Source organism: Physcomitrium patens, chromosome 7 (genome assembly GCF_059467195.1).
Source record: "Physcomitrium patens ecotype Gransden chromosome 7, ASM5946719v1, whole genome shotgun sequence".
Lineage (NCBI taxonomy): Eukaryota > Viridiplantae > Streptophyta > Bryopsida > Funariales > Funariaceae > Physcomitrium > Physcomitrium patens.
Window position 1 is genome coordinate 18,239,893 of NC_143416.1, and position 27,202 is coordinate 18,267,094.

A 27,202-nucleotide genomic window follows, 5' to 3' on the forward strand; every position below is an offset into this window, starting at 1 on the left:
ACCCCACAACATCCTTGAATAGATTCCATGTTGGAACTTCCTAATTAATCTCCTAATAATTTTATGAGAATTTACAAGCCACCCATTCTCCTTATTTGATGCCCCATCTTGTACTAACTCTATTGAGTTCACTAAAATAAAATAAAGTAACAATACAAAAAACAAGCAAAGAAAATCATTTCAATAAAGCAATTGTATTTTGAAGTGGATATACCTGATCCTTGCTAAACAAGACTGGTCAAGAGAATTGGGTGCTCAATTTGGCTCTTCTATACTCCACCAAATGAGGTGAATAAACTTACAGGTTTATGTGCCTTGCATCAGGAACAAGAGGCTACTGCTGCTGTAAATTGGGAGTAGAGTAGATATTTCTTTATTGGATAGGTTTTCTGCTTGACTTTGACCAGCAAAGAGTGTTCCACAAACTATGTAGGTTGTGGTAAATTCTTCACAACCAGGATTGAAGAACGTGTCTGATTTACAGTTTAGTTTTCGCACCAACCAGGCAACCACCATCGAAGGTAGCAGCTTAACTGCAACTGCTTCCATTCTTGGTTTGGACCTGTCAAATTGCCAGGCCTCACTTGCACCTGGTTTTCTTACCATGTGGCCATGCAGCGAGGAAACACGCCAGAGACAAGTTACGAAACGACAAAGATCTTGAAGAAAACGCCCCTCAAGGCATTATCACGTTGCATATCATCGTTTCTTCCTCAACCTACGAGATCCACTTGGTTCATAAGCAACCTGCAACAGTTGAGAAAAAACCAAAGGTGCGTGTGTTCGTCCCACAAAAGCTGTGAGTTGAAGGCACAAACCCGAAGAGGTGCGTGGTGACGGAGAAACACACCCTTGTCGCTCCATGGCGAAGACCGAGTTTAAAACGTCTGCTCTTATCTGATTAATGACTGGAGTCAGAATCAACGAGCATGGTCATGTTCATTGTTTTACTTAAAAAAGCCTTTCATAAGTGCGATTCTGTGCATGTCCCATTTAATGCAGCACTACCCCCTCAGCGAGGGCAGACCTTCTCCTTACCAGGCGAACCGAACACAAAACCATTTGAAAAGGTCGTACCACACATTGTCCTACTCTGGATGAATCTATTTTCGAGCAGCCCCAGATGGTCGACGACCTTTTGTCAAAGCTTCTAGATGCAGGAGTAGATTTTCTACATTAGAAAATTAAATAAACTCTTGGGACCTGGAAAGCACATGATTGGCTGCAGAACTGTATATTGCAGAAGTTTCAGCCCCTTGGTTTCCTGGTAACGAAAACCAGTTACACTCAAAAGGCAGTTACTCTGGATGAATCAATAACTCTGATTCAATCCTACTTTGACGACAAAAATGTCGAAATTCAGGTGACAAGATCAACATGCGTGAAATTCAGAAATTGCCAAATCAGATGTTGTAAAACACATCGTTAATTGAATTCACAAACGAAGACCGTGTGAGAAGTGAAATCTATAATCCAGTGATAGCAGAAGTGATTTGACATGGCTGCTTGGGAGCACGTAGTTACAACAGCAATGTCGGTTGACAAGTACCTTATCGTACTCATTGCTGGAGGATGGTTCATATTCGTCAAACAAGACGCACTCCTTAGTTTTTCACTTCAAAGCAGCAATTGTGTAGAAGGGGGAAATGTGTCAATTCCAGCAATCAGCTTGTGCGCTCTTAGAAGCGGAGTCCTGGATATGGATCAGCCCTGCTATGGTCGGCCATGACTAAGGGCTGTAATAGATAACAATAAAGTGTTGGAAGTCGGCAGTTGAACCTGTGTTGATTCTTCACATTCATTCTCTCCGACTGCTTCTTCCTGCAGGAATGGCGCGTAAGACGAGGAAAATTAAGAAGCGACTTGTCAACACTTGTGGCGGTGTCGCAGATAAAGAAACAATCAGCATTGGAGTACGAAGCATACTCTAGAAGAAATACGTAGCGCTACTGTGTTGCGTTATTCGATGATCCCCTCATGGTCATCACGCTTGCTTCGAAATCCGCTCCTGATGTTGAACTGGCGCAGGAGAATTGGACCATCCTCCGAGGTTGGGTGACTATACTTCAGCCCCCATCTCCTTCGAGCCAAATCCTGCGCTACATTGCAGGGTCTCGTCGGGCGAGTTTGAATCCGCTCGTCCGCGCTCTTCGCCTCCTTTCGTCCAAAAATAGAGTGGTGTATAAATACAGTATAAGGATTCAGTTGCACGCTGTTTGGAAGATGTAAGGGCGAGGCGGCAAAAGACTGCGAGACAAGTCCATTTGTGGGAAGTGGGTTGAGACAGTTGCACACCATTTGGATTTGGTACCTGGACGGTGGAATGTCTCCAGTGCGCATTCGACGTGGAGGAAAAGTCAAGGACTGCATCACTCTATCCCCACTCTCCTTCCCCCTCGACTCTCTACCCACCACCACCACCCTCTTCTCCACTTAGCCTCCTCCACAGACGGTGGCCAAACCCACCTCCTGCTCACTGCACGGAGTCTCTCCAAACAATCCATCACCTCTTGTGCTGCTACCCAACTGGCAAGAATTCGTCAAAACTTGTGCTTCAGGGGATTGACATGCTGTACACAGTAAATGCTGAAGAGGACTGCGCTTCTTGGCTTGAGGGTAGTAGGCTTGGCACTATGCTCTCGTTTCTGCTTTTGGCATGACACCAATGCCACCCTCAGTCGCCCCACCCAACTTTCCATGTTCTTCGATCCCCCTACAACAAGGGGCCTGAAATCCAATTTGCAAATCTGGTGTCAAAACACTGGCTATGACCATATCCATGCTATTAGTGGGGCCCACCCCACATTAAAAAGAAACCTTGGAACTTGGTGTGATGCTTCCTAGGCCGAAATTCATTTGATGTCAAATGATACATCAACAGCATCCAAGACACTGTTGAAAAATCAAGCAATGACATGGCATACATCGAAGGTGAAGTGGCAGAGCATTGAACGGCCAGCTCATACATCGATCGGGCTAGCCGTGGCATCGAACCACCCTCTCAGATTAGGCTGAGAGGCCCCTAAAATCTACGGAGACGAGTAAATCTGGTGTCGGTGTAGATGCTTGGGATAAGAATGTGCACATGGCAAAGTAAAGAAGTCTGCGCTCTCTCATTTGGGGCCCTCCCTGCCTGGTCTTCAGTGGGTGCATCTCAGATTCGCATCTAGGATATCTATCGCAGGACTTGACCTTTCCAGGCTTTTATCTTCCGATGCCCATTCTTCTGTAGTGCCTCCTCACATGGTGGGCCCCTGGAAACAACAACGTTCTGTGCCCATCTGGGGGTGAGAAATAGGGTGTTTATTTTATTTTATTTTATGTTTTTATATATATATATATATATATATTATAGTCACGATTTGTTTTAATTGTCTTTCTATGAAGTACCTGGATGACCAAATACGAACGCTGTAGAGATTTCACATGAAATTTAACAGAGGATCGACCAGGTTATGCGAAGGATGATAAAATCCACGAAATCAGGTAAAGAAAGCAGATGCGGAAAGGGAGGGATGTTCGATGTTCGACTGAGGAACACCGCTAGGCAAGAGCGGAGGTGCAGCAGAATCGGTAGATTTGGAGGAGGAGGAGGGACGGGGAGGGGGAGGCAGGGGAGCTGTGGGGGGGGGGGGGGGGGGGGATGCTGGCAAGCCTGGGATGGACTAAGGTCGGAGAAGAAGAGCCGTGGCGAGGGCCAGGATTTCTACTTCTTTTGCAGAGCCTGTTGCCGATTGATCGCCATCGCCGATGCATGCGTGCTCGGAACTCCATTTTTATCCTCTCTTCCCGGCGCCGCTCTCTTCTCTTACTTCTCTTCTGAATTCGTCCAGGCGGCCGTCCCTCGACGCGTACCCTAACACCTTGTAAGTTTTCCAGCATCCCCTACTTCAAAACCTGTGTCGAGGTTTCATGTCCACTTTGGTAGCGTCGTTGGAATGGAGGTCCTTTCGTGGCTGTGTGCCGGATTTATTTATTTATTTTGCTTCGTCGGTAGGAGAGGCGGATCGTGTGATTCAGTTTTTTGATAAGGGGCTATTGAGGGGTTTCGGGGCGGGGAATTTTTAGGATGTAGGGTGTATTAGAGCTGCTTGTGTGATGACTGTGTGAGTTGATTAATAGTTTTTTAACATTTTTTTAGTTGATTTATTTCGTAACTTGTACGTCCAGAGGGTTAGTTTGTGTTTTGTTTTTGGATTTCGCTTGGACTGTTGCGGGGCTGCAAGTACGGCGATTTTCACGATCTCGCGCAGGAGCTGTGGGATTGTGAGTCTAATGGCTTCAGGAGTGATACTCACAAGTAGATGATGGTGAGTTTGTTCGTTTCTGTGCTTCTGGTTCAGTGTCGTGGAAAGCCGGGATGTAAACCTTCGGGACTTTTTTTTAATTTTTGAATTTTAATTTTCAAGCTTTAGTTGCTTAAGTTGCTGTTGTTGACCTAGTCAAGCAGTTTCGTCGTGTGATGTGCTCTGAGAGCTTTCAGCTTATGAGCTGCTCCTGAAGGAATTCACGGCGGAGTTTCTAGTAAGCTGTATTTGGTGGCTGCAGTCTTGAAGATCATATTCAATTTTTTCTTGTGCCTGTGAAAAGTATCTACTTTTTATAGGACCCTTCTTGTTTACGAAGACGCTGTTATGGACGGGTGCTGTTCTTCGTTGTTAGGTCTACCCCTCATAACCTCCTATTTTCGCTGGAAAGAACGACCATTGTTTTCGCCCTGCCTTCTAACCCTAACTGCTCGAGGCTTTTTCTACCTTGTCATTGTTGCAAGCCTGTTCTTCACTTCACTCCGTTGTTTTTTCAGCTTCTCCTTAGCTCTCCTCCCTCCATCACGGCTACTGTATTTGCCTCCTCCACATTATGTCAGAGTTTCCCTAACTGCTCCGCAGCATTCTCTTATTCAACATTGTCGATGGTTTTTAGAGACATTTATTGTCGCTTGTTTTTGGCGGCTACAATTTTCTAGGGTTCCGTCCTGCCTGCCGTCTTTTCCGTAGCTCTCTACCAGTATACTTCTCGTGGCATGCTCGTCTTCGCGAAAGATGGTAATATGGGAAACATGTGCCAAAGGCGTACATCCTATTAATTACGAAGGCATATGTTTTTCAGGGTAGCTAGATTGTGTATTTTTCTTGTGAGTTTGTCTATTTTTGTGGAGCTTCTGTAGGTGTGATGTCCTCGTTGACGATGTCATGCTCTTTGGTTGTTTTGCCCATATTGGCTTACAAGAGTATTCTGCCTACAAACCCTAGTATCTTGCTGCATGGAAGTTAAATCACCATTCACCAATTTTCCATTTCTAGCCTTGCCTCTTTAAATTGGACGATTCTCCGAGTTGGGTGATTCGAACTCAATGCGTCTGTCGAGTCGTTCGAATCCTACATCTCTATACTCTTAGATTATCGTGTTAGTTACACAGACACACATGTAGGGAGGCTCTCCCGATTTCGGTGCTGTTGTTAATGTGAAGTCCTTTTCTCACGTTAAACAGGCGGTCGAGTTGCTATTTGTCGCGCATATCTTTTCCAAACATTCTCCCACTACTCACTTCTACATATGGACCCTTCTGATTAAGAATAGTACCTTTTTAAATCTATAGTTGCTGGGGTTTATGGGCTTTCATTGTACCTAATTGTGTTTTGGGACGACTTCTTCTCTTTGATTTGCAGAGTCTGGTGCATAAGTGGCTGCTCTAATCATTCAACTGAAGGTGAAGGTGGTGAAAACGAGGTCCCTCAAGTGGGGGGGAATTGCTAGGGAGGGGAATGGATATCGCGGTATTGGATGATATTATTGTGCGGCTGCTCGAGGTGCGGACTGGGAGGCCGGGCAAGCAAGTGCAGCTGTCGGAGGCTGAAATCCGTCAGCTCTGTGTTGCATCGAAGGACATATTTTTGTCCCAGCCTAATCTTCTCGAGCTCGAGGCTCCAATTAAGATTTGTGGTTTGCCCTGAACTTGCACTGCGTCCGTCATTCAACGTCTACACACCAGTCGTCGTGACGACATGTTTGAGTAGTACGAGATAGTTGAATAGGTCTTTTACATGCGTAGTCTTATTGGTCATTCATTACCTGTTTTCGCACGTAGTGATTGCAATTAAGTTAGTACTTATTTATTTTCCAGGATATGTGGTCTATGTGAGGAGTATTATTCATTCATGATATAAAGTAGAGTAGCGAGAAGAGTGTATACCTCATGCACAACTGTATTTTTAAAATGGTTATAAATTGCAGAACATTGTAGTGACCAGAAAACATAATTTCATTTTCTATTTACGAACTTCGCAAACGAAACTGTCAATATTGGCCATCCAACTAGAGGGTGCCCGACTTAGTGGGGATCAATGATTCTCTCTTTAATACTCTAATAGGGTTCCAGATCGTGGACAATGTAAGCGCGAATTGTAGCGATTCTATTGGTCCAGAGCAGCAATTTGTACGTAAGGAGTCAACTTCAGGGTCCTAATCCAAATTAGCTCATAGCGATACCCCATTTTACTGGGAAATTTCGTTGGTCCCAACTGAAGGAAAACAACACCTTTTTCGGGAAACCGAATCATTCTCTCAGGTCCTAGAAGAGATCCATTATCGGTTTTTTTAGTCCTAGAGGTCCTTGGGTCCAATGTAGTCCAACCGCAGTTTCTTAAGCCCTAATCTTCATGACTAACTTCCATCATTGTGGATGGTCGAAGCAGCAACTCCTCAGAGTGGAAATGAGCTTTGATGAGACTTGCCTCTAAGTAATATCCTGTAGATAATTGTTTCACAATCTTCTCCAAAGTAGTGGCTTAAACGCGCTTTTGTGATGGTGCAGGTGATATCCATGGTCAATATTCTGACCTCTTGAGGTTGTTCGAATATGGTGGCTTCCCACCTGAGGCTAATTACCTATTTTTAGGGGATTATGTTGACAGAGGAAAACAGAGTCTAGAAACTATCTGTCTTCTTTTGGCATATAAAATCAAGTACCCAGAGAACTTCTTTTTGTTAAGAGGTAACCACGAATGCGCATCAATCAATCGGATATACGGCTTCTACGATGAATGTAAACGTCGTTTCAACATCCGGCTGTGGAAGACGTTTACGGATTGTTTCAATTGCTTGCCCGTGGCTGCTTTAATTGATGAGAAGATTCTTTGCATGCATGGAGGCCTCTCTCCAGATCTCAAGAACTTGGACCAGATTAAGAAGATTGCACGACCTACAGATGTTCCCGATGCAGGCTTGTTGTGTGACCTTCTATGGGCGGACCCTGATAAAGATGTGGCGACGTGGGGAGACAATGACCGAGGAGTCTCCTATACATTTGGTCCAGACACTGTCTCAGAGTTTCTACAAACCCACGACTTGGATCTCATCTGTCGAGCCCATCAAGTATTGTGATGCATTCTTTAAATCTGTTTCGATTTGAACATTCCTGAGTATGTGATTTGCTGTTGCGCCTTGATACATTTAATTTTGAGACTGTTTGTTGCATTCGCAAGTTCAAAGCAATGCATGAATGTTGATGCTTTAGAGTCTTTGAGTTCTAGTTCGACGAATTTGAACCTCCGATGCGATTGACATGTCTCTTCCACCACCATACTTTTATATTCTTTGTATACTATGCTGATCTGTGTGGGATGTTACATACAGGTAGTAGAGGATGGTTATGAATTTTTCGCTAAGCGCCAACTGGTTACCATTTTTTCTGCTCCAAATTATTGTGGTGAATTTGATAATGCGGGTGCAATGATGAGTGTGGACGATACTCTCATGTGCTCGTTTCAGATCCTAAAACCAGCAGAAAAGAAACAAAAGTTTGTTTCATACGGAAATAATGCCTCACGACCTGGAACCCCGCCTCGTGTAGTTAAGGTCAGCAGATTTTGAAGCTTAAGAAGTTGGTGAGAAGAGTTAATGGTTGTCACTTCTTTCATGACTCTAGATTCAAGGTCTGCAATTTTCACTTTTGCTTATGTTCAAGGTGTTCATATGTACTATGGATGCCTATGATTGTGCATTCTCTTACTTGAAGTAAGACTCTGAGAATTGTGTTTCTGTTGAGAGTGCCAGGGATAATATCGGATGATGGACATGAGCGTGAGAAACAAAGTTATTAAAATGAGCACTTAAAAAAGCTGGTGCCTTATTTTCTTGAGGCTCAGATGATGGATGGCAGCGACTGAGTGTGGACTTGCTCTTTGGGATAGCCTTACCAAGTGGGTTACTAAGCAGTTCGCTGCAGAGCTGGACTTTGTGGCGAGCAGGTTGTTGGGCATGATCTCGGAGCCGTACACATGCGTATGCATGCAATGCACACACAAACTTACAGTAGCTGCAGTGGTTTTGGAAGTTGGAGTGGTGTCCTTGGGATTGCGGTGGTGAACATGTCTTAGCTCTGTACACTTGCTGAAGCAAGAGGTTTGCTAGGGTGGGATTGGGAATATGGGGTTGTGAATTGTCTGTAGGTGGTTATCTGCAGCGGAGCATTTATGCTAAGCATAGTTAATGTACATTAGGGAGCTTGAGCACCCAGTTTCAAGTCATTGCATCTGATTCACTTTTGTTAAGGTTTGCACTATAACTTCAATTGCAATGTGCCCGACTGGAGTTCGTGTGTTATTTTTGATGATACTGCTACTCTATGACCATCTAATATTTTGGGTTGTAATATATGACTAGCAAGTATTTGTTCCTAAGGTGTGGCGTGCTTGAAGTCGATTATGTGATATTTCCACCCATTCTGTCGGATGTGTTATACTCGCCCAGAACATGGAAGTGTACGGATTTTTAGTTCCGGCATGGGGTAATGGTTGGACAGTTGCACTATTTCAGATGTTTTCAGGTCTTTCGAACACTTTTTGGGACCTGACAGGAATTCATGAAACCTTACAGGAATAATAAGCGGAGTGAATGTGATGTACAATAATGTGCATATTTTGTCACTTTGGAATGCAACTTTGCTGGAGATTTTCAAAGCGCGTCACCGTACAGGATAGAATTCAGCATCAGTTAGCAAAGCCTTCATATGAACCTCTAACATGCCGATGAGAATGTTTGCTCCACCCTGGTCTGTTGGGTGAGGCAGCAGAATTACCAATCCTGCGAAGTCGTAAATGGGAGGTGCAAACCAGACTGGCTTGCCCCACCCGAAATCTACCTCATACGATGCAAAGCGAGTCCAGCTTGTCATGGCCAAATCCGCAGTGCCTACGAAACTGGCTGTTAACAAGAAAGGATTCATTTGAGATTCGATGAAGTCCAGCGCAGAGCGCATGTACTCGTCTGTAATGCGGTTTGTAGCAGACCGGATGCTCGTGGCTGCACAGTCGAGAGGCTTGGCCACCACCTCCCTTGCGTTCGACTTAACACATCCGTAGAAGTTCACATTCCCTGCACAAGGATCACATTTCATCACCATCTCCCCGCAGGAATATGATTCACCACCTTCTCGGACTAATTGGCATCACCATGATACTCGGAAACTTGTTTCAAGCAAGGTGCAGGAGAAAGGACGTAATGAGTTACCAAAATAGTTTGTAGGGAGTGGTGGATTGAAGCGCTTGCGACCGTCAACTGCCCAGCCAAGCTTGATGTCGCATGAGGGTTCAATTCCGCGCGCTTTGGTCACGTGTTTCCATATGTGAGATGCCAATGCCTGAAATCCTGTGAAGGCGTCCTTCTTGTCATGTGAATTGGCTCTGTCCTTCAACAGAAGAATATCCTCAGTCCGAAATTCGAAGATTTTGGATGTCATGGGAGGTGGCTTTGTAGTGCTCGAAAATCCACCGGGCACTTCCTTATGGACGATGTATTCAACGTGCTCAAACGAGGGGCATGGAGGGGTTCGAGCTTTCATGACTGCGCGGTCTAGATAGGGGAGTGCTGAGATCTCACCGTTCCGTGCGAGCTCTGCCCATGATGACACAAAATAGTCTTGAGCAGCGCCATCGCTAACGAAGTGATGCAACTTGACTGCTAACACCACTCCTCCACCAGCTAACCTTGTCAACTGGCAATCAGATTGAGGTATGTGACGGTTGTCAAGGACCATTCAACACTGACATCCTTGAATCGTATTTTGGGCGAACAGGAACAAAGGAATCGCACACGACTTTCAGATGGCTTCACAAGCAGTGTGGCGTGGATTAACCAAATTGACTTTCAGGAGTATGCGAAAGAAGCAGTAAAGTAGACCACCTGCGTAAAGAGAAGAGGTTTCTCTGTAGGTCCTTGATCAATTGCGTTAGGGTCAGGCGCAAGTGATTTCCACAACGGACTCGGCTGAAACGTATCCCTACCTCGTGCACTGCTGTTTCCTGCATCGAAACGGGAAATCTTTCAATCCTTTCCCACCTTTAATTCGTAATGAAGTGACTGCTAGCTATGGCTACGTCCATATGATGCTGATTCCTTTAGAGGCCCGTCGCTGGTGCTAAAATTGGTAATGAGCAGACAATTGCACCTGCCCCTTGCTGGGGTGATCGTTCGAAAAAAATTCAGATTGTGATGATCCAGATTGTGGAATAGCATATTGGTGACAGGAATGAGAAGTACCTGATTTCAGTAAATCTTCAAGCGTTGCTGTAGCGTGGGCCTCCACGAAAATAGCTCCCTGGTTGTTGCATTCGATGTCCATGCCCGCGCCATTGCTCCTGGCTTTCAAGCGACCCGCGGCTGGGGGAAATGCTGAAAGTGCACGTGCGAGGGCGAGTTGGAGAGACTTGGGACGCACGCGGTGCTCGGGCTCGGTGGGGGCATGGAAGAAGTAGAGGAAGCCTGTGTAGTAGGGGGGCATGATCAGGTCATTGTTGGAGAGAGTGATGAGATGAGGAGTGCAAGGGGGCGATGGTACGATCGTCTCGCAGCTAGCATGGATGAAGTTCATGATAAGGTTACTCTTGCAATCAATCGTCCAAGGAGTAGAACAATTCGACAGTGAGAAGATGGAGATCTGATCCCACTACTCTCCAAACAAGGAACGCGAATACGGATGGAGATGCTGTGAAATGACGGAGATGACAGGGATCGTTACAGAGGTAGGTCTTTATGAAGGTGCTCCTAGTGTGCCTTGGAGGTCAAGTAAGTTGAACTGCGAGGTCGCGAAAGAACGGAATCGAAACTGTTGCACTTCATCCAAGAGCGAAAAGGAGCAGCTTTCCGACAAAGAAAAATTATGAAAGAAAAAACTTATTGCTATTTTTATGATGAAGTATTCAGGCTTGCAAGGGACAGAGAAGGCGGACGCATCATGAACACCTGAATCAGGTCAACAACTATGACGGATGATGAACATCGCGACGACCCCGACGCCAAGGGGGCTGCGAGCGAACCAAGATTCCATTCGGCACACCCAGTCTTTAACTGGGTCCTTTTTCCCAAATGGAGTTAGCATTCTTAATCTCGTGGCTTCGAACAGGAACACAATTCATCGCTCATTCGCATCTGGAGGTTGCAGGACAATGCTGTGGGACTAGACACGCATCAGATTCCCTTGGAAATAGCCAATTGTACAACCCAATTCCCCTACCATTAGTGGATCTTCTGTCCTTGCACGCATTTGTCGCTGGCAAAAATTGCGTCTAGGGTTTGCTTCACACTCGGCAATTACCAGGCCGATATCCATGTTGTACATAGATGAACATGATACACGCCAGTATTCAACACAGTTAGGCTATAAATTAGATACAATCAATGTTGATTCATAGTTCAAACATATTTTTGAAAATAGTAAGCATGTTAATCTCTTCAAACATATTGAGTTTGAAATGTATATATGATTATCTCAATGCAAATAAAGCCAATTTGCTTATTATGCATAGAAAATTTGCTTATTATCAAAGCAAGGTTGAGAGAGCTTACAAGAGATGCATCTTTCTTTGCTAATGAGCAAAATTAGTACACATCTTATTCACTTGAAGAGAGTTATTAACTAATGAATACGTTGAATTTCAATGATCTCTTATAAGTTGGCAAGGCAAATAAATTAGTTGGCAAAGACAATTTTTATGTATAGAGTTTGAAGATGAAGACATTTCTATAAGCAAAAAACTTGTAAGGTCTCACCATCAAGAAACTCACACTATTGATATATTCATGTTCATACAATAGGTGCACATTATCAAAAATCCAAGTATAAGAAATGAAGGCAAAGGCAATGAAAATATTGACTTTTAATGTAAGGATTAGTTAGTAGATATGGTAATAAAACATGAAGATTCTCTAAATATATGGAAAACATTATAAGGTGAATATGAAAGTCGAGATCTTGTTATGGTATTGAATTTCAATTACGAACTATTAACTTTGAAATTTCAAGACTTTATTCCTATAGAAGAGTTTTTGAAGATGGCTTGTAAAATTAAGAATTAACTTACTATACTTAGTAAGAAAGTTCTAAACAAATTATTTTGAGTGGTTTACATTTTTTTTATAAATAGTTTAATAAATAGTTTAACATCTATAAAACAATTTCTAAACTTTAAAAAGATATAATTAAGACTTATATCTATTGAAAATCAGCAAAGATCTTGCATAATTGCCACCACATAGAATTAAATCATAATAAGTTGCTAATAGACAAAAGTTAACAATGGATTAAAATAAGTTACTATGGTGGTAGCTAGGGTTTTAGGTGGCAGCTAGATTAAGAGGAATTTAGGGTTTAGTTGGATTTAGCAAAGAAGGATGAATATGATTATAGATGAAGACTCCATCTATAAGTAAAGAGTGTTGGAAGTGAGAACCTATCACGGACATAATCATGTAAGCTAGTAATTACATATACAAATAGGTAGAAGTAAGTAAAAGTAGATAAAAATAAGTAAATTCTATAATATTTAATATAAAAGCTTTCTAGAAGCTTCATAGAGGCTACTTTGACTTCATAGGTGTCTTTAATTGACCTTTTGGATTAGAAACATAGTCAACAAGTTGGCCATGTGCCACACATGTTGTTAGCTTGAAGATCAAGCTAACTATGTCGCCCACACGAAGAAGAACTTGCCTTGTAAGTCAAGGCATGTGTCCTACAAAGTCAACACATATTGGAGGTCCTCTAGAATGTCGCCATGTAGCGCCTAATTAGATAGTATATATAGAGACGAGAGTGAAGGCTTCTTCACTCTTGTCAACTCCTTTCTTGTTTTTAGTCTAGTTTCAAGGGTCTCTAGTTTTCTTGTCTTTTGGCAATAGCCATTCCAGTTTTTCTTTCAATATATATACTTGTTTATATATATTTTGTTACCTCTCTTTGAGTGAAGGCTCACTTGTCTGAATTATTTTTTCATCGAGTTCTTGTCTTTGACAGATTGACAAGAGTACACCTACAATATCAGAGCTTTGTCTAATCTTGATTAAGAGTGGATTATCTCTTTTTCTTGATAAGATATAAGCATATTAGAAGTTGCGGATTACCCTCTTCTAAACTGATATTGTCCTTAGTATTTTCTTTGTTCTCAAGTCCTCTCTTCTATTTGTCTTGAGCGATATTAGACATCTTCTCTCTTCTAAGTGTTATCATGGCAGAACTTCTTGAAATGAAGAGTGCAATGGCACAAATGCAAGAGCAATTGAGGGAGTTAATGCTTGCGATGCATCAACTCAATTTACCACCACAAAGAACAACAAGATTGGCAGGAAGTGAAGATATAGAAATGGTTGGAGCTGCTTCAACATTTGCACCAAACTATGTCCTTTCTCCTATGGTGGAACGTCCTTCAAATGTTAGAGAACCAAGAATTACCCTACCCAAGAAGTTTGATGGCACCAAATCCAAGTTTTGGAGATTTATCAATCAAGTGCAACTTGTGATTGAACTTCAATCCCAAAGCTATCCAACTCCAAGATCACAAGTTAGATTCATTAGTACGCTTCTTTCAGATTCAGCACTATCATGATTTTCATCTTTTCTTGAACGACGAGATTCAATATTAGATAATCTAGAGGCTTTTATGGCAGAGTTTTGATCCATGTATGGAGAACATGATGCAATTCGTGTTGCAACCAATAAGATCCATATTTTACGACAAGGCAATCGATCAGTAACGTTATATGCTTCATAATTTCGACAACTTGCAACTGATATCAAGTGGGATGATGCTGCACTTATTAGCCAATTTCTCTACGGATCACAATATGAGGTAAAAAAATTAATGCTCAACTTACCTGATCCTCAAACATTGAGTCAAGTAATTGACTTTGCTATGAAGTGCGACAATTGCCTTTTTGAATTCCGATCTGAGAACCATACAAGTGGACCTCAATGTTACTATAATTCAATGGCAACACCAACACCTCTTCAACACATACATTCGGAAGTAGAAGATATGCAAATTGTTGCAGTACGTTTCAAACCTCTTACTAAGCAAGAAAAGACTTGTTGTCGTCAAGAAGGATTATGTTTATATTGTGGAGAATCAAAGCACACTGCTCAACATTGTTCAAAGAAACGACGCAATCACAAAATGAGGAGTATGGCTATAAAAGAAGACAACATGTCAAAAAACGAGTTTGTCTAGGTACAATAGGGACCGTGCGGTTGGAACCTTGCACAACATCTAGTAAAGGTCTTATTCTCTCTTCAGAGCCCTGTCCTTGTTTTACATTAAATGTTATTTTAGGACCTAAACATTACAAAGTCTCTACCTTGTTAGATTCAGGAGCCTCAGCGTGTTTTTTAGATGAAGAATTTACTAAAAGACATAGCATATCTTTAGTAAAGAAAACTAAACCTGTTCGTATAGAAGTCATAGATGGTCGTCCATTGTCTTCTGGAGATATTACTCACGAAACCCTTCCTATAGAAGTAATAATCAATGGTCATAATAGTTTTGTAGTATTTAATATCATTAGATCTCCCTCTAATCCAGTCATTTTAGGTTTATCGTGGTTAGAAAAATACAACCCTCAAATAGATTGGATTTCTCAAACTCTTACTTTTTCTAAAAGTATAACTAACAATGTAGTTAATGAAGTAGAGAGTCATAAGTCCAGTTCAATTAAACCCGTATTTATAGGTGCAAAAGCTTTCTTGCATGCTGTTATGAAAGAATCACCATATATTATGAATGTCACACCTGTTTCTACTGGTGAAAAGACTTCAAGTGGCATTCCAAGCCAATATCAAGAATTTCAAGATGTATTTGAAAAAAAAGAATGCGGATACACTCCCGAAATATTGTCCCTATGATTGCTCAATTGATCTTCAAGAAGGAGCACAACCGCTATTCAGACCAATCTACAATTTATCACAAAATGAGTTGACTGAACTCAAGGAGTATATTGAAGAAAATCTAGCCAAGAGATTCATATGCCATTCTAAATCTTCGGCAGGAGCTCCAATTCTATTTGTGAAAAAAAAAGATGGATCATTGCGGATGGATGTTGATTATCGAGGACTCAACAAGATTACCATCAAGAACAGGTATCCACTACCTTTAATATTTAGACTTCTTGATCAGCTAAACTAAGATAAGATCTATACAAAAATAGATCTTCGGGGAGCATATAATCTAGTACGCATCAAAGAAGGAGATGAATGGAAGACTACATTTCAAACTAGGTAGGGACATTTTGAATACAACGTCATGCCTTTTGGACTTACAAATGCACCAGCAGCTTTTCAACATCTAATGAATGATGTTTTTTAAGAGTTTTTGGACGATTTTGTGGTCTGTTATCTAGACGACATCTTGATCTATTCTAAGAATCCAGAAGAATATGAACTTCATGTTCGTCATGTGTTACAAAAATTAAGAGATGCAAGACTCTATGCCAAGATAGAAAAGTGTGTGTTCCACACTATTCAAGTCAATTTCTTAGATTACATCATTTCAAATAATGGACTTATGATGGATCCTAAAAAAATTCAAACTATTATAGACTGGAATATCTCAAAAACGGTAAGAGATGTCCAATCCAATGTTTTTTGGGATTTGCCAACTACTATCTGATCTTCATCAAAGACTTCTCTCAAGTTGCAGCTCCACTTACACGTTTGACTTGTAAAGACAAACTCCAATGGAATCAAGAAGCGGAAGTTACTTTTGAATCTTTGAAGACAACGTTTGTTTCTTCATCAATCTTGTATCGTGTTGATTTTTCCAAAGCTTTCTTTATGGAAACAGATGCATCGGACTTTGCTCTGGGTGCAATTTTATAACAAATAGGAACAGATGACAAACTTCATCCACTAGCCTTTTATTCAAGAAATCTCTCAGCAGCAGAAATCAATTATGAGATCCACGACAAAGAACTTCTTGCAATTGTGGATTCTTTTCAAGAATGGTATTATTATCTAGAAGGTGCTTCCAAACCAATCACCGTGTATATGGATCACAAGAACCTCGAATATTTTATGTCAATACATGTATTAAATCATCGCCAAGCTCGTTGCAACATGTCTTTATCAAGATTTGAGTTCATCATCACTTATCGGCTAGGAAAACAACAAGGTTTGTCTGATGCCTTATCTAGACGTTCTTATCTTGCATCAAAAGAAGGAGATGCAGCTTTTCAGCAACAAAGAATGGTTCTCTTGAAGTCGGAGCAATGTCATCTTCGAGCAATAAAATCAACATTGACTATTGATTTAACTTTTCTTAAGCAAGTCTAGTTAAGTATGTCTTCAGACTCTCTTGTTCATGATATCAAGAATAATTCTTCTAAATCTCATGATCTCTCTAAATTTGAATTCAAGAACAACCTATTCTATTTCGAAGGACGCCTATATGTTCCAAAAGGAGAAGCACATTTACGTGTTCTTCAAGCTCATCACAACTTTCCAGCAGCAGGACATTTTGGATATAATAAGACTTTAGAGCTGATATCTAGAGATTTTTGGTGGCCTCATATGTGGAAGGCAGTTAAAGATTTTGTATAATCATGTGATGTTTGCTTAAGTTCAAAAACTCCTCGTCATCGATTTTTTGGACTTCTTCAGCCATTACCTATTCTAGAACAACTATGGTCTTCTGTTTCTATGGACTTCATCACAGATCTTCTAATCTCAGGTTCTTATGACTCTATATTCGTGATAGTAGATCGTTTTACCAAGATGGCACATTTTGTACTATGTACAAAATCTATCACAGGTGAAGAAACAGCTAAGCTCTTTCTTGACAATATCTATCGCTATCATAGATTACTCAAGGATATTATATTAGATAGGGGAACTCAATTTGTATCAAGATTTTGGCGGACTCTTTTCAAGATTCTTAAAGTGGATATAAAACTATCTTCGACATTCCATCCTCAAACTGATGGACAAACGGAGCGTGTTAATCAAGTTTTGGAGCAATATTTAAGATGTACCATTAATTACCAACAAGATGATTGGACAACTCTTTTGCTATTGGCAGAGTTTGCTTACAATAACACGGTACATTCTTCTATAAAACAAACACCTTTCTTTGCTAATTATGGTTATCATCCACGACTTGATACTTTTGACTTTTCAAAAGTTGATAATCCTGTTGTGAAAGATTTAGCAATTCATTTATCAAAGCTACATGCAACAATGAAGGCGCAGTTAAAAGAGGCTTAAGAACAACAAAAGGTCAATGCAGATGTCTATCGAAAGGAACAACCATCATTCATCTTGGGTGATAAGGTATGGCTACTTTGTCGCAATATCAAGACCACTCGTCCTTATGACAAGTTGGACTATGGAAGGCTGGGACCATTTTCTATTTCTGTACAAATCAATCCAGTTGCATATCGTTTACATCTATCGGAGTCAATAAAAATCCATCCAGTATTCCACGTGTCTCTTCTTAAATCATACAAGACAGTGGACATACCAAGAAGACGACAAGCTCCACTTCTTCCTATAGAAGTAGACAATAATGAAGAGTTTGAAGTAGAAAAAGTCTTAGAATCAAGGCAGCGCTGAAATAAATTAGAATATCTTATCCATTGGCACGGATATAGTATTAGTGAACGCACATAGGAGCCAATAAAGAATCTTGCAAATGCAACAAAGGCGGTGGAGGCTTTTCATCGACAACATCTATCAAAATCAAGATGAAAACCTTCTTTATAAAAGAAACAACATCTAGGCCAGATAACATTCTACTTTCAATTCTTGTTCGTAGCTTCTTTGTAGTAGTGACGCTCAGGAGATGGAGAACCAACAACCAGCACATTCGACTCAAGAACCTTCATTTGCTGACTTGTCAGATGAGACATTACAATTGTCACAACCTTCAAGACGATACAATCGAGATGAAGATCTTCAAGAACGACATGTTCTTCATTGAATAGATGGCGAGATACAACGCGTTTGGTATCAGGATTTGGAAAGGGACTCTCGATGTTTGGTGATTGTGCTAGAGGTAGGAACAACTCATGATGGTGTTCCAAATGTTCTATTCGAAGGAAGTTACGAAGGCCTCAACAATGATTAAATAACTAGGTGGTCTTCCCACCCTGGTATGGGACACTACCGATGGTTGAGAGGCCCTATCAATCATCTTCAAAGAGAACAAAGATCAGAGTATGTGGTGAATACAATTCGTTGCATCATAGATTTCCTCGACATATGATGACCGCTCCTCGTAGAACTCGTCCCTAGAAGGGGGGGTAATGTCACGGACATAATCATGTAAGCTAGTAATTACATATACAAATAGATAGAAGTAAGTAAAAGTAGGTAAAAATAAGTAAATTCTATAGTATTTAATATGAAAGCTTCCTAGAAGCTTCATAGAGGCTACTTTGACTTCATAGGTGTCTTTAATTGACCTTTTGGATTAGAAATGTAGTCAACAAGTTGGCCATGTGCCACACATGTTGTTAGCTTGAAGATCAAGCTAACTATGTCGCCCACACGTAGAAGAACTTCCCTTGTAAGTCAAGGCATGTGTCCTACAAGGTCAACACATATTGGAGGTCCTATAGAATGTCGCCACGTAGTCCCTAGTTAGATAGTATATATAGAGACAAGAGTGAAAGCTTCTTCACTCTTGTCAACTCCTTTCTTGCTTCTAGTCTAGTTTCAAGGGTCTTTAGTTTTCTTGTCTTTTGGCAATAGCCATTCCAGTTTTTCTTTCAATATATATACTTATTTATATATATTTTGTTACATCTCTTTGAGTGAAGGCTCACTTGACTAAATTATTTTTTCATCAAGTTCTTGTCCTTGACAAAACCATCTTACTCTATACTTCTCTTAAATGCAACCTTACTAATGCTAAGTATTATGGCTTTTTACTTTTTTTCCTTTAAGACGTTATAAGACCATTGACATTTTTGTGTGAGTTTCTTTGAAGTTATAAGAAGTCTTTGTTATTATATTAAGTAGGTGATATTGTTGTTACTAATGTTAGAATTTTAAAATTCCTAACTTTTAGATTTAAATCTAAATATAGATCTTTATTTACTCTTATTTATTGTTAAGTGCATCTTAGATTTAGGATTTGATTTACATCTTATAGTGATGTTACAGAATATTAGTATTATATTTTCTTATTGAATTAGATCTTTGGTAGACTAACTTTATAGTTTCATGTGTTAAAAGAGCTTAAGATGCTTAAAAGACCTCTTATGGCACCTAAAAGTCATTAGTGAGCATGAAAGTCATAGAAGAATGGAAAATCTGATTTGAGATGTTTATATAGTTCATTGAACTTCTAAGAGGTCTTAAAAGTGAAGTTGAGAGTGTTTTGAGAGTAAAAATACTAGTGTATTCACAAAAAAGGCATTTTGAGATTATAAAGTAGCGACATCTTTTTGCTAATTTTGAGAGCTTTAGGACTATTTCTCTTGATCTTTTTTAATACATCTCTCCTTTAGACATGAATTCAATTAGAAGTGAAGGGTTGAGAGCAATTGAAAAGTTTAGAGGTAAAAATTTCTACCATTGGAAGGTCAAAATGGAGATTTTATTGGCTTCTTTGGATCTTTGGAATATTGTAGATGAAAGTGAAGAGCCTCCAAGCATGCATACTAATATAAAGGTGAAGAAGGACTAAAAATGTCATGAAAAGAAGGCCTTTAGATTGGTTGCAATCAATATTGATGAAGCCAACTTCTTCTTTATTATCTTTTGCAAAGCACTAGCAATGAAATATGACCGGATACTCTAAGGTCTAAAACCTTATCAAATTCATAACAAAAAATATTTTAATACAATGTAAGTTCAAACACATTAGAAAAAAAATGAAAGTAACTAAATGAAATGGAATATAAAAGACAAGACTAAGTAAAGAAAATATAACCAAATAGAACAAAACAAAATCAAATAGAACAAAATAAGAAAACCAAACTTTACTGAGAGAAAGACTTTGAAACCATACTTGACCAAATGTCCCAAATGGCCTCAATTAATCATATTTATACTTTGTTCAACTATCTTGAAACTTTTTAGAATCTCTCTAATAGTGGGCCTCATTAAAATAACCATCCTTCTAGAAGATTTTAGAAGTAGGCTCCAACATAATAACCTCCTTAAATTTTTCTACAAGATTCTATGGTAGATTCTACATGAACCACTATTCTAATATCAATTCTAGAAGATTTCCAAAATCAACTCCAATTACATATCTTTATGTCTAAATAATACAACCATCCTATCTATGCCTTATTACAACTAATCTTCCTCCATTAATGTAAAATATCCTTGTTTGGCTTCTGATGGTATTTCTAAATGGTTTTTTGATAATAAGTGAGGTTGTGTATAAGTTCTCACATTACATTATGGATGGAATAATCTTTCTAGAGAATTTTGTACTGAAATTGCAGATGTCTATAGTCATGGAAAAGATAGAGATGCCCCAAAATACTGTCAACTATATACTCTTATAAGTCATCAATCTTAACTAGTAGTAGCAGTGGCAGTTGGTACTAGTTCGGAAATTGCCTTAGTTTAATATGAAATTCCTTAAGCTGCAAAATATGGAAGATTGAATAGACTCAAATATATAAAAGAAACTCAAGATAGTGTCGTGTTGTGGTCGTGTTGTGCTACCATGTGAAAATAATGTGTTTATATATTTAATACACAATATACTAGATAACATGGTGAAAGCCATATTAGTAGATTTTTATTAATTATAGGATGTACATAGACTACTATCCTAAAAAAAAGTTGCTTAAAAGAACTTCTATTAGAATTTATATAACTGTATTTTCTTTTGATAATGACTTTTGAAGTTGATCTTATTAGCAGTAACTTTTAAACATTTAGAGTCACCGTTATTAAACATTAGTGACCCTTGAAGTTTTATTTTGGTTCTTTTATTAAGTGTTTATGGCATATATTATGTAAATCTTATAAGAAAAAAGATTGGAGAGGGATTTTAGTAGCAAAAAGAGAAGTTGAGGCATCTATATGGATGAATGGAGATAGATGATGAAAATCTCTATTCTTATTAGCTAAAAATCATGCAGAATGGGCTTTAAGGAGGCTGCTTGAGGCCTTATTAGAGATTATGATTATTCTTTCAGAGCCATTTGAACTTTAGAGGCTAGGATTAGTAAGTTTAAATTTTTGGCTATGGTTTTGGTACAAATTTTATATGTTTTGAAGTTAATATGAAGGAGATATGGACGCTCAAAGTTAAGTTAACATTGATTTTGTACCTATTGTCATTCTTTTGGATATAATACATGCATACATAAAGCAATAAAAAATTAGTACTTGGAGTTGGAGGAAACACTTTGTCAACTATACTTTTTGCATATTATTTGAAGGATTCTAAGTTAGGATAAATGAGATATTGGAAGTTGAAAAGAGCACTTCAAATCTAAAGGTAGTAAGTGACTTGATTCATTAGTAGTTATGTTTTGAGCTATATCTTTAGCAATTTGATAAGTTTATGGCTCAAAATTTTCTTAATTGTGTGTAGTGATGTTAATAAATTCTATGTTTAAATTTTTTGGCATTTGGATTTTGGATTTTTGACATATTAAGAAAATAGTTTTTAGGTATTTATAGATTAGGCTTTAGAATACCTGCTAGAATTTTTAAGATGCCAAAAGATCAATAGTAGATTTATAGTTTTTGTTGTATAACTTAAAGATAGAATCTATGTTACATAAAATTTTGGAAAAAATTGAATAATTGGATTAAGAGATATGAATTTTTAAAGTTTAGGGTAAAAATATCCTTTAAGGGAAGAAAATATTTTGAAGGGTTTTATTATAATTTGAGCTTTTGTGCAAAATAAAAGAGTTTTTGGGAGATAAGACATCATATATAAGCCAAAGATAAATTCTCTATAGCTAGGCATTTAGTGTATTCCAAGATTGTAAATCATGCCATATGAGAGTAGTGTGCAACATCAAAAATTACTACAAAAATATAAAAAAATTCAAACAATTGAGGTGGTAGCTTATGAACTTGGGTTGATTTAGCAAGTAGAAGGTTGGTGTTGGAGAATAATATCTAGTCACTTCTTGAAAGGTTTTCTGTTGCGAGTGATTATCTACATATTACTTCTGTCAATTTTGTGCAATAAAAAGATAGTGTCATACCTCTTGCAAGGCCATTGAAAGTTGTATAAATTCATCTGTTATGAGATTGTTGGTGTTGATGGAACAATGAAGGATTGCCAGCGTAATTAGATGCTAACAGGTGTTAAGGAAGAATGGTGAATGACTAGTACTTAATTGAATACTATTATTGCAAGCAAATTCTAAAGGTGTCAAATATTCATCTCAATCATTATGGTGAATTGCCACAAATGCTTATAGCATATCTTTTAGGATCCAATTTGTATACTTTGTTTGTTCATCTATTTGAAGATGTGAAGCTATAGATATAACAAGTCATATGCACAATAGCTTGAACAAGACTTATCAAAAACTCTTCATGAAATTCAAATCTTGACCTGAAATGATGATACAAGGTAATTCATAGTGATAAAAGACAGAGTCAAAAAAGACTTATGCAAGTGCTAGAGCATCAATAGTAGAACGGACTACAACCAAGTAAAGTTGTTTTGAGAGTCGATCTAGTAAGATAGCAATCATAGTATGATTGTGAGGCATCTGGAACAAACTTGTAATGAGATCTATAGTCATGTACCTTCAACGTGCCATAGATAATGGAATTGGTTACAATAGTCTAAGAGATGCTATGTTGTGTACCTTGTTACATTGACATGGTTTGCAAGAGTATAAAAAAGCTTGAACATCATAATCCAAACCTATCCAAAATTATGTCTTTGAGATTTGTTCTAGAGTCTTTTCTTTCTCTAGATGTCTAGATATTGGGATATCATGTCCAACTTGAAGAATACGTATCCAATGTATAGTATTGTCACGTATATAAATCTGCTTCTTGAAATTGAATTAGCCATCATTAAAACTGTAATCTTGATACTTTATATTACCTACCTTCAACTAATTGCTAACTATCTTAAAATAAATATCTCAATACATAGATACTTTCTATTATGCTTCTTTGATTAAGTTTGAGATGATACTACTAATGGTAGTGATTTCTACCTTATTTTCTAATTTGGCCTTTAAATTTGGTCTCCATGATAAGCTATCTCACACAATATGTTGTCGCCTTTGCTTATACTCAAGCTGAATGTCAAAAAATTGTAACTGTTCTTTTCAACAATGATGTCATGATTTCATATTTTATAGATGTAAATTATATAGCAAGGATCAATGGTCGGTCTAAACAATCACTAGTTTTTTCAATAGATAGTATTACAACACCTTTGTGATATGTACAATTGCTAATTACTCTTGATTACATGTAAAGTAATTACACTCTGTTCTTTTGAGTTTGCATGATTCATATGCCATAGATTGAAGGCTCCTACCAAAGTCTTATTGAAGGATGACTTCAATAGCAAAGTTGGAAGCATCAATATTAAGTATACAAAGAAGGTTGGTATCAAATGGTTGCAATATTGGAGCAGTAATGAGTGCTTCCATTCGAATAGAATACCATTTTCTAATAGACTTCTTAATGAGGCAACAATATGTACTAATCACCAAATAAAATGGCAATAATATCCAACAAGGCCTAAGAATGAGTGGTGTTGTATTATGTGAATTCTTGCTTGAAAATTCGTTGGACACTTAGCTATAGAAGATAAAAGGAATTTACAACAACAAATCCTAATCACTTTAATAAAATCATATATAAATTACTATAGAAGCTTAATAAATATAATCAAACATCAATTAATTCTAATTATTATTTTATTTTATTTCTTTTATTTTTGATATAAATTATAAAAGAAACATAAAAAAATCCTAAAGAATCCTAAAGAAATCCTAAAGAAATCCTAAAGAAATTCAAATCAAATCCTAAACCAAACCAAATCTCAATCCTAACCAAATCCTAATCCTAATCAAATCTTAATCCTAACCAAAATCTAAATTCTAATCAAATTCTAATCCTAACCAAAATCTAAATCCTAATCAAATCCTAACCCTAACCAAATCCTAACCCTAACCAAATCCTAATCAATTTTTTAAATCTCAAGCAAATTTCTAATAATTTTACAATAGATTTTGAAATTCAATGAGTAATATTTAAACCATTAATTTCAACTCAAAATTTTTATATTTTTCACTAATCAAGTTAATAATAAGCACAAAAAAAAAAAAAAAATGATCGAAATTATTAAATAGATGATAACCTCAAATATACGCTTGGGTGTCAGTCGGCTTCCTTCTCTGACCTTGATGCCAATCTCCTAGAGCCAGTTACTCTTGATTGAACCACTATTTTGTTCCCAAACTTTATACACTTCTTAAAAATCAAGCTGACTATTTCTATGATTTTTTTTTGTTTCAATCTAATTGGCAAATTGAAAAATATCTAAGAAAACATCACTAGTCATTAAATCCTAGAATTCCAAGAATACAATCTACAAAAACCTTTATGCTTTTCAATCTTATTATTTAATCAAATCCAAATTCACAGCACTTTAGAAGCATCCTTAAGAATTGGGGTTATTGACATATACATTTACCTCAATAATTACTTATATGATTAGGTAGAAGTAGGTAAGTTTAGATTAATTTCATAAAGTCTTCTAGAGAAGCTTCCTAATAGATGCAGTTTTGACTTTAGATGTGTTTGTAGGTTAAAAACTTGGCCAACAAGTTAACCACATATTGATAGCTTGTGGAACAAGTTAATTATGTATAATAGCTTGTAGAACAAGCTAACCATGTGGCGATGTCGTATTGTAACACGACTATATGGTAAAAGATGATAACATGGAACTTATTATAGAAGAGCCAAGTTAAAAGATAAAATAAAAAAATATAGATAAAAGATAGGGAGGTAGTAAAACTTTTAGTAGTAATGCTATCTTTTTAGAAAAGTGACTTCTACTTCTTTTGTAGGACCATAAATGAGGCAAAACAAAGTAGATTAGAAAAATAAATGATATAAGCATCTTTGAGAAGAAGTTAAGAGTAAATTCTAGCAAAAATTATTTAAAAAAACTAGATATTGATACTTGGAGAGGGCCGGTTATGAATCAGGGTCGAAATCAAACCCTAAGGAACAGAACTGAGTCTCGACAATGACTTCGGGATTTTTTTGTAAATCAAAGAGTGGGATTCAATAGAAAATTGGATAAAATTTCTATAAGCATTGGATTTGAGTGAATTAGAGTTTTTATGACTTTGTAAGAGCTTTACAAAGTCAAGATTGTTTTTAGATGACTTGGGATTTATGAAATAAAATAGGGTTGATGTTTCTAGTGATTTCAAGAGTTTTGTAATAGATCTATGAGTGAAATTTTGTAGATTAATGGTCATAGTTGTGCTTAATATGTGTTATAAATCTTAGCTCGATCTAATGGTTGAATTGAGGATTATTGAGGTTTAAATGAGTCAAGGTCTCAAAAAGTAGAATTTAAAGTCTAGTGAGGGTTTTTAAGATTTCTTACAATATAATAATTGGATTAGAATGAAATTTATGTAAAAGGTTATTAGACTTATTTTTCTATGTGTACGAGAATTTTGAGATCAATCGAGTAGTGAAAAAGAGAGATATTGGCTCTGAGAGATTAGCATCAAGGTTGGAGAAGGAGGCAGCCTAATACCCAAGCACATTTTTGAGGTTATCATCTATTTGGTAATTTCGATCCTTTTCAAAAATTTTGTGCTTGTTTTCAATTTATTTTTTAAGAAGTATGCAAAATTTGAGTTAAGATCAATGGTACATTCATTAATTATTGAGGTTTAATTCTATTGTAGAAATTACTAGAGTTTGGTTAGGATTTGATTTAGGATTAGGATTTGGTTAGGATTTGATTTAGGATTAGGATTTGATTAGGATTTAGGATTAAGATTAGAATTTGGTTAGGATTTGATTTAAGATTAGGATTTGATTAGGATTTAGTTAGGATTTGATTTAAGATTAGGATTTGGTTTAGGATTTAGGATTAGAGTTAGCATTTGGTTAGGATTTGATTTAGGATTAGAATTTGATTAGGATTTAGTTAGGATTTGATTTAGGATTATGTTATGGTTTAGGATTTAGAATTAGGGTTAGGATTTGGTTAGGATTTGATTTAGGGTTAGGATTTAGGATTTAGGATTAGAATTAGGATTTGGTTAGGATTTGATTTAGGATTAGGGTTTAGGATTTGATTTAAAATTAGGATTTGATTCAGGATTTAGGATTTGGTTAGGGTTTGATTTAGGATTAAGTTTTGATTAAGATTTGATTTAGAATAAGAATTTGGTTAGGATTTGATTTAGGATTTAGGATTAAGATTAGGATTTGATTAGGATTTGATTTAGGATTTAGGATTAAGATTAGGATTTGATTAGGATTTGATTTAGGATTTAGGATTTGGTTTAAGATTTAGGATTTGGTTAGGGTTTGATTTAAGATTAAGTTTTGGTTAAGATTTGATTTAGGATAAGGATTTGGTTAGGATTTGATTTAAGATTTAGGATTAAGATTAGGATTTGATTAGGATTTGGTTAGGATTTGATTTAGGATTTAGGATTTGGTTTAGGGTTTAAAGTTTGGATAGGATTTGATGAAGATTTGATTTAGGATTTAGGATTTTATTTGAGTTTGTTTAGAATTTAAAATTTAGTTAGTTTTTGGCCTAAAGTTTGAATGAGGTTCAATAAGATTTCAACTGGAATTAAATTAAGATTGAATTGAGATGTATTTGAAATATGTTTGTAATCATTCTAATATTTCTTTAAGATCTCTTATTGTTTCTTTGGAATTCTTTTGAGATTTCTTTGAATTTGATTAACGTTTGTTTAGCTT

At 37.6% G+C, this 27,202-nt stretch overlaps 3 protein-coding genes across 10 annotated transcripts; 1 reads left to right on the forward strand and 2 right to left on the reverse strand.

Moving 5' to 3' along the window:
• Nucleotides 1-91: 91 nt before the first annotated feature.
• LOC112284447 (uncharacterized) lies at nucleotides 92-2,654 on the reverse strand. 2 transcript variants are annotated; one of them, XM_090252228.1, is made up of 4 exons: nucleotides 1,927-2,654; nucleotides 1,550-1,821; nucleotides 819-908; nucleotides 92-718 (listed from the first exon to the last, which is right to left on the reverse strand). In XM_090252228.1, the coding sequence occupies exon 1, from the start codon at nucleotides 2,368-2,370 to the stop codon at nucleotides 1,960-1,962; it is 411 nt and encodes a 136-aa protein (XP_090108354.1). In that variant the 5' UTR covers nucleotides 2,371-2,654; the 3' UTR covers nucleotides 92-718; nucleotides 819-908; nucleotides 1,550-1,821; nucleotides 1,927-1,959. The 2 variants fall into 2 exon arrangements, with proteins under 2 accessions (XP_090108354.1, XP_090108353.1); XM_090252227.1 differs by having other exon boundaries at nucleotides 819-1,264; nucleotides 1,927-2,653.
• Nucleotides 2,655-3,719: 1,065 nt separating this feature from the next.
• LOC112284632 (serine/threonine-protein phosphatase PP1 isozyme 1) lies at nucleotides 3,720-8,614 on the forward strand. 7 transcript variants are annotated; one of them, XM_090252223.1, is made up of 7 exons: nucleotides 3,720-3,866; nucleotides 4,254-4,310; nucleotides 4,549-4,662; nucleotides 5,670-5,943; nucleotides 6,815-7,374; nucleotides 7,636-7,886; nucleotides 8,056-8,614. In XM_090252223.1, the coding sequence occupies exons 4-6, from the start codon at nucleotides 5,766-5,768 to the stop codon at nucleotides 7,870-7,872; spliced, it is 975 nt and encodes a 324-aa protein (XP_090108349.1). In that variant the 5' UTR covers nucleotides 3,720-3,866; nucleotides 4,254-4,310; nucleotides 4,549-4,662; nucleotides 5,670-5,765; the 3' UTR covers nucleotides 7,873-7,886; nucleotides 8,056-8,614. The 7 variants fall into 7 exon arrangements, with proteins under 7 accessions (XP_090108349.1, XP_024380387.1, XP_090108350.1 ...); XM_024524619.3 differs by lacking the exon at nucleotides 4,549-4,662 and having other exon boundaries at nucleotides 4,171-4,310; XM_090252224.1 differs by lacking the exon at nucleotides 4,549-4,662 and having other exon boundaries at nucleotides 4,171-4,310; nucleotides 7,636-7,857.
• A 305-nt stretch (nucleotides 8,615-8,919) lies between these two features.
• LOC112284629 (shikimate O-hydroxycinnamoyltransferase) lies at nucleotides 8,920-10,990 on the reverse strand. Its single transcript, XM_024524617.3, has 4 exons — nucleotides 10,540-10,990; nucleotides 10,183-10,301; nucleotides 9,511-9,994; nucleotides 8,920-9,375 (listed from the first exon to the last, which is right to left on the reverse strand). Exons 1-4 carry the CDS (start codon nucleotides 10,868-10,870, stop codon nucleotides 8,966-8,968), a joined length of 1,344 nt encoding a protein of 447 aa, XP_024380385.1. The 5' UTR covers nucleotides 10,871-10,990; the 3' UTR covers nucleotides 8,920-8,965.
• Nucleotides 10,991-27,202: the final 16,212 nt, after the last annotated feature.

What these genes read in the sequence shown, in the direction of transcription:
- LOC112284447 (XM_090252228.1), bottom strand. Translation starts at nt 2,370, where the DNA reads ATGCAGTCCTTGACTTTTCCTCCACGTCGAATGCGCACTGGAGACATT.
- LOC112284632 (XM_024524619.3), top strand. Translation starts at nt 5,766, where the DNA reads ATGGATATCGCGGTATTGGATGATATTATTGTGCGGCTGCTCGAGGTG. An exon ending in GGCTCCAATTAAGATTTGTG is followed by an intron (nt 5,944 to 6,814) that starts GTTTGCCCTGAA and finishes GTGATGGTGCAG; the next exon opens with GTGATATCCATGGTCAATAT. An exon ending in TCATCTGTCGAGCCCATCAA is followed by an intron (nt 7,375 to 7,635) that starts GTATTGTGATGC and finishes TGTTACATACAG; the next exon opens with GTAGTAGAGGATGGTTATGA.
- LOC112284629 (XM_024524617.3), bottom strand. Translation starts at nt 10,870, where the DNA reads ATGAACTTCATCCATGCTAGCTGCGAGACGATCGTACCATCGCCCCCT. An exon ending in TGAAGATTTACTGAAATCAG is followed by an intron (nt 10,302 to 10,539) that starts GTACTTCTCATT and finishes GTTTCGATGCAG; the next exon opens with GAAACAGCAGTGCACGAGGT. An exon ending in ACTCCCTACAAACTATTTTG is followed by an intron (nt 9,376 to 9,510) that starts GTAACTCATTAC and finishes ATCCTTGTGCAG; the next exon opens with GGAATGTGAACTTCTACGGA.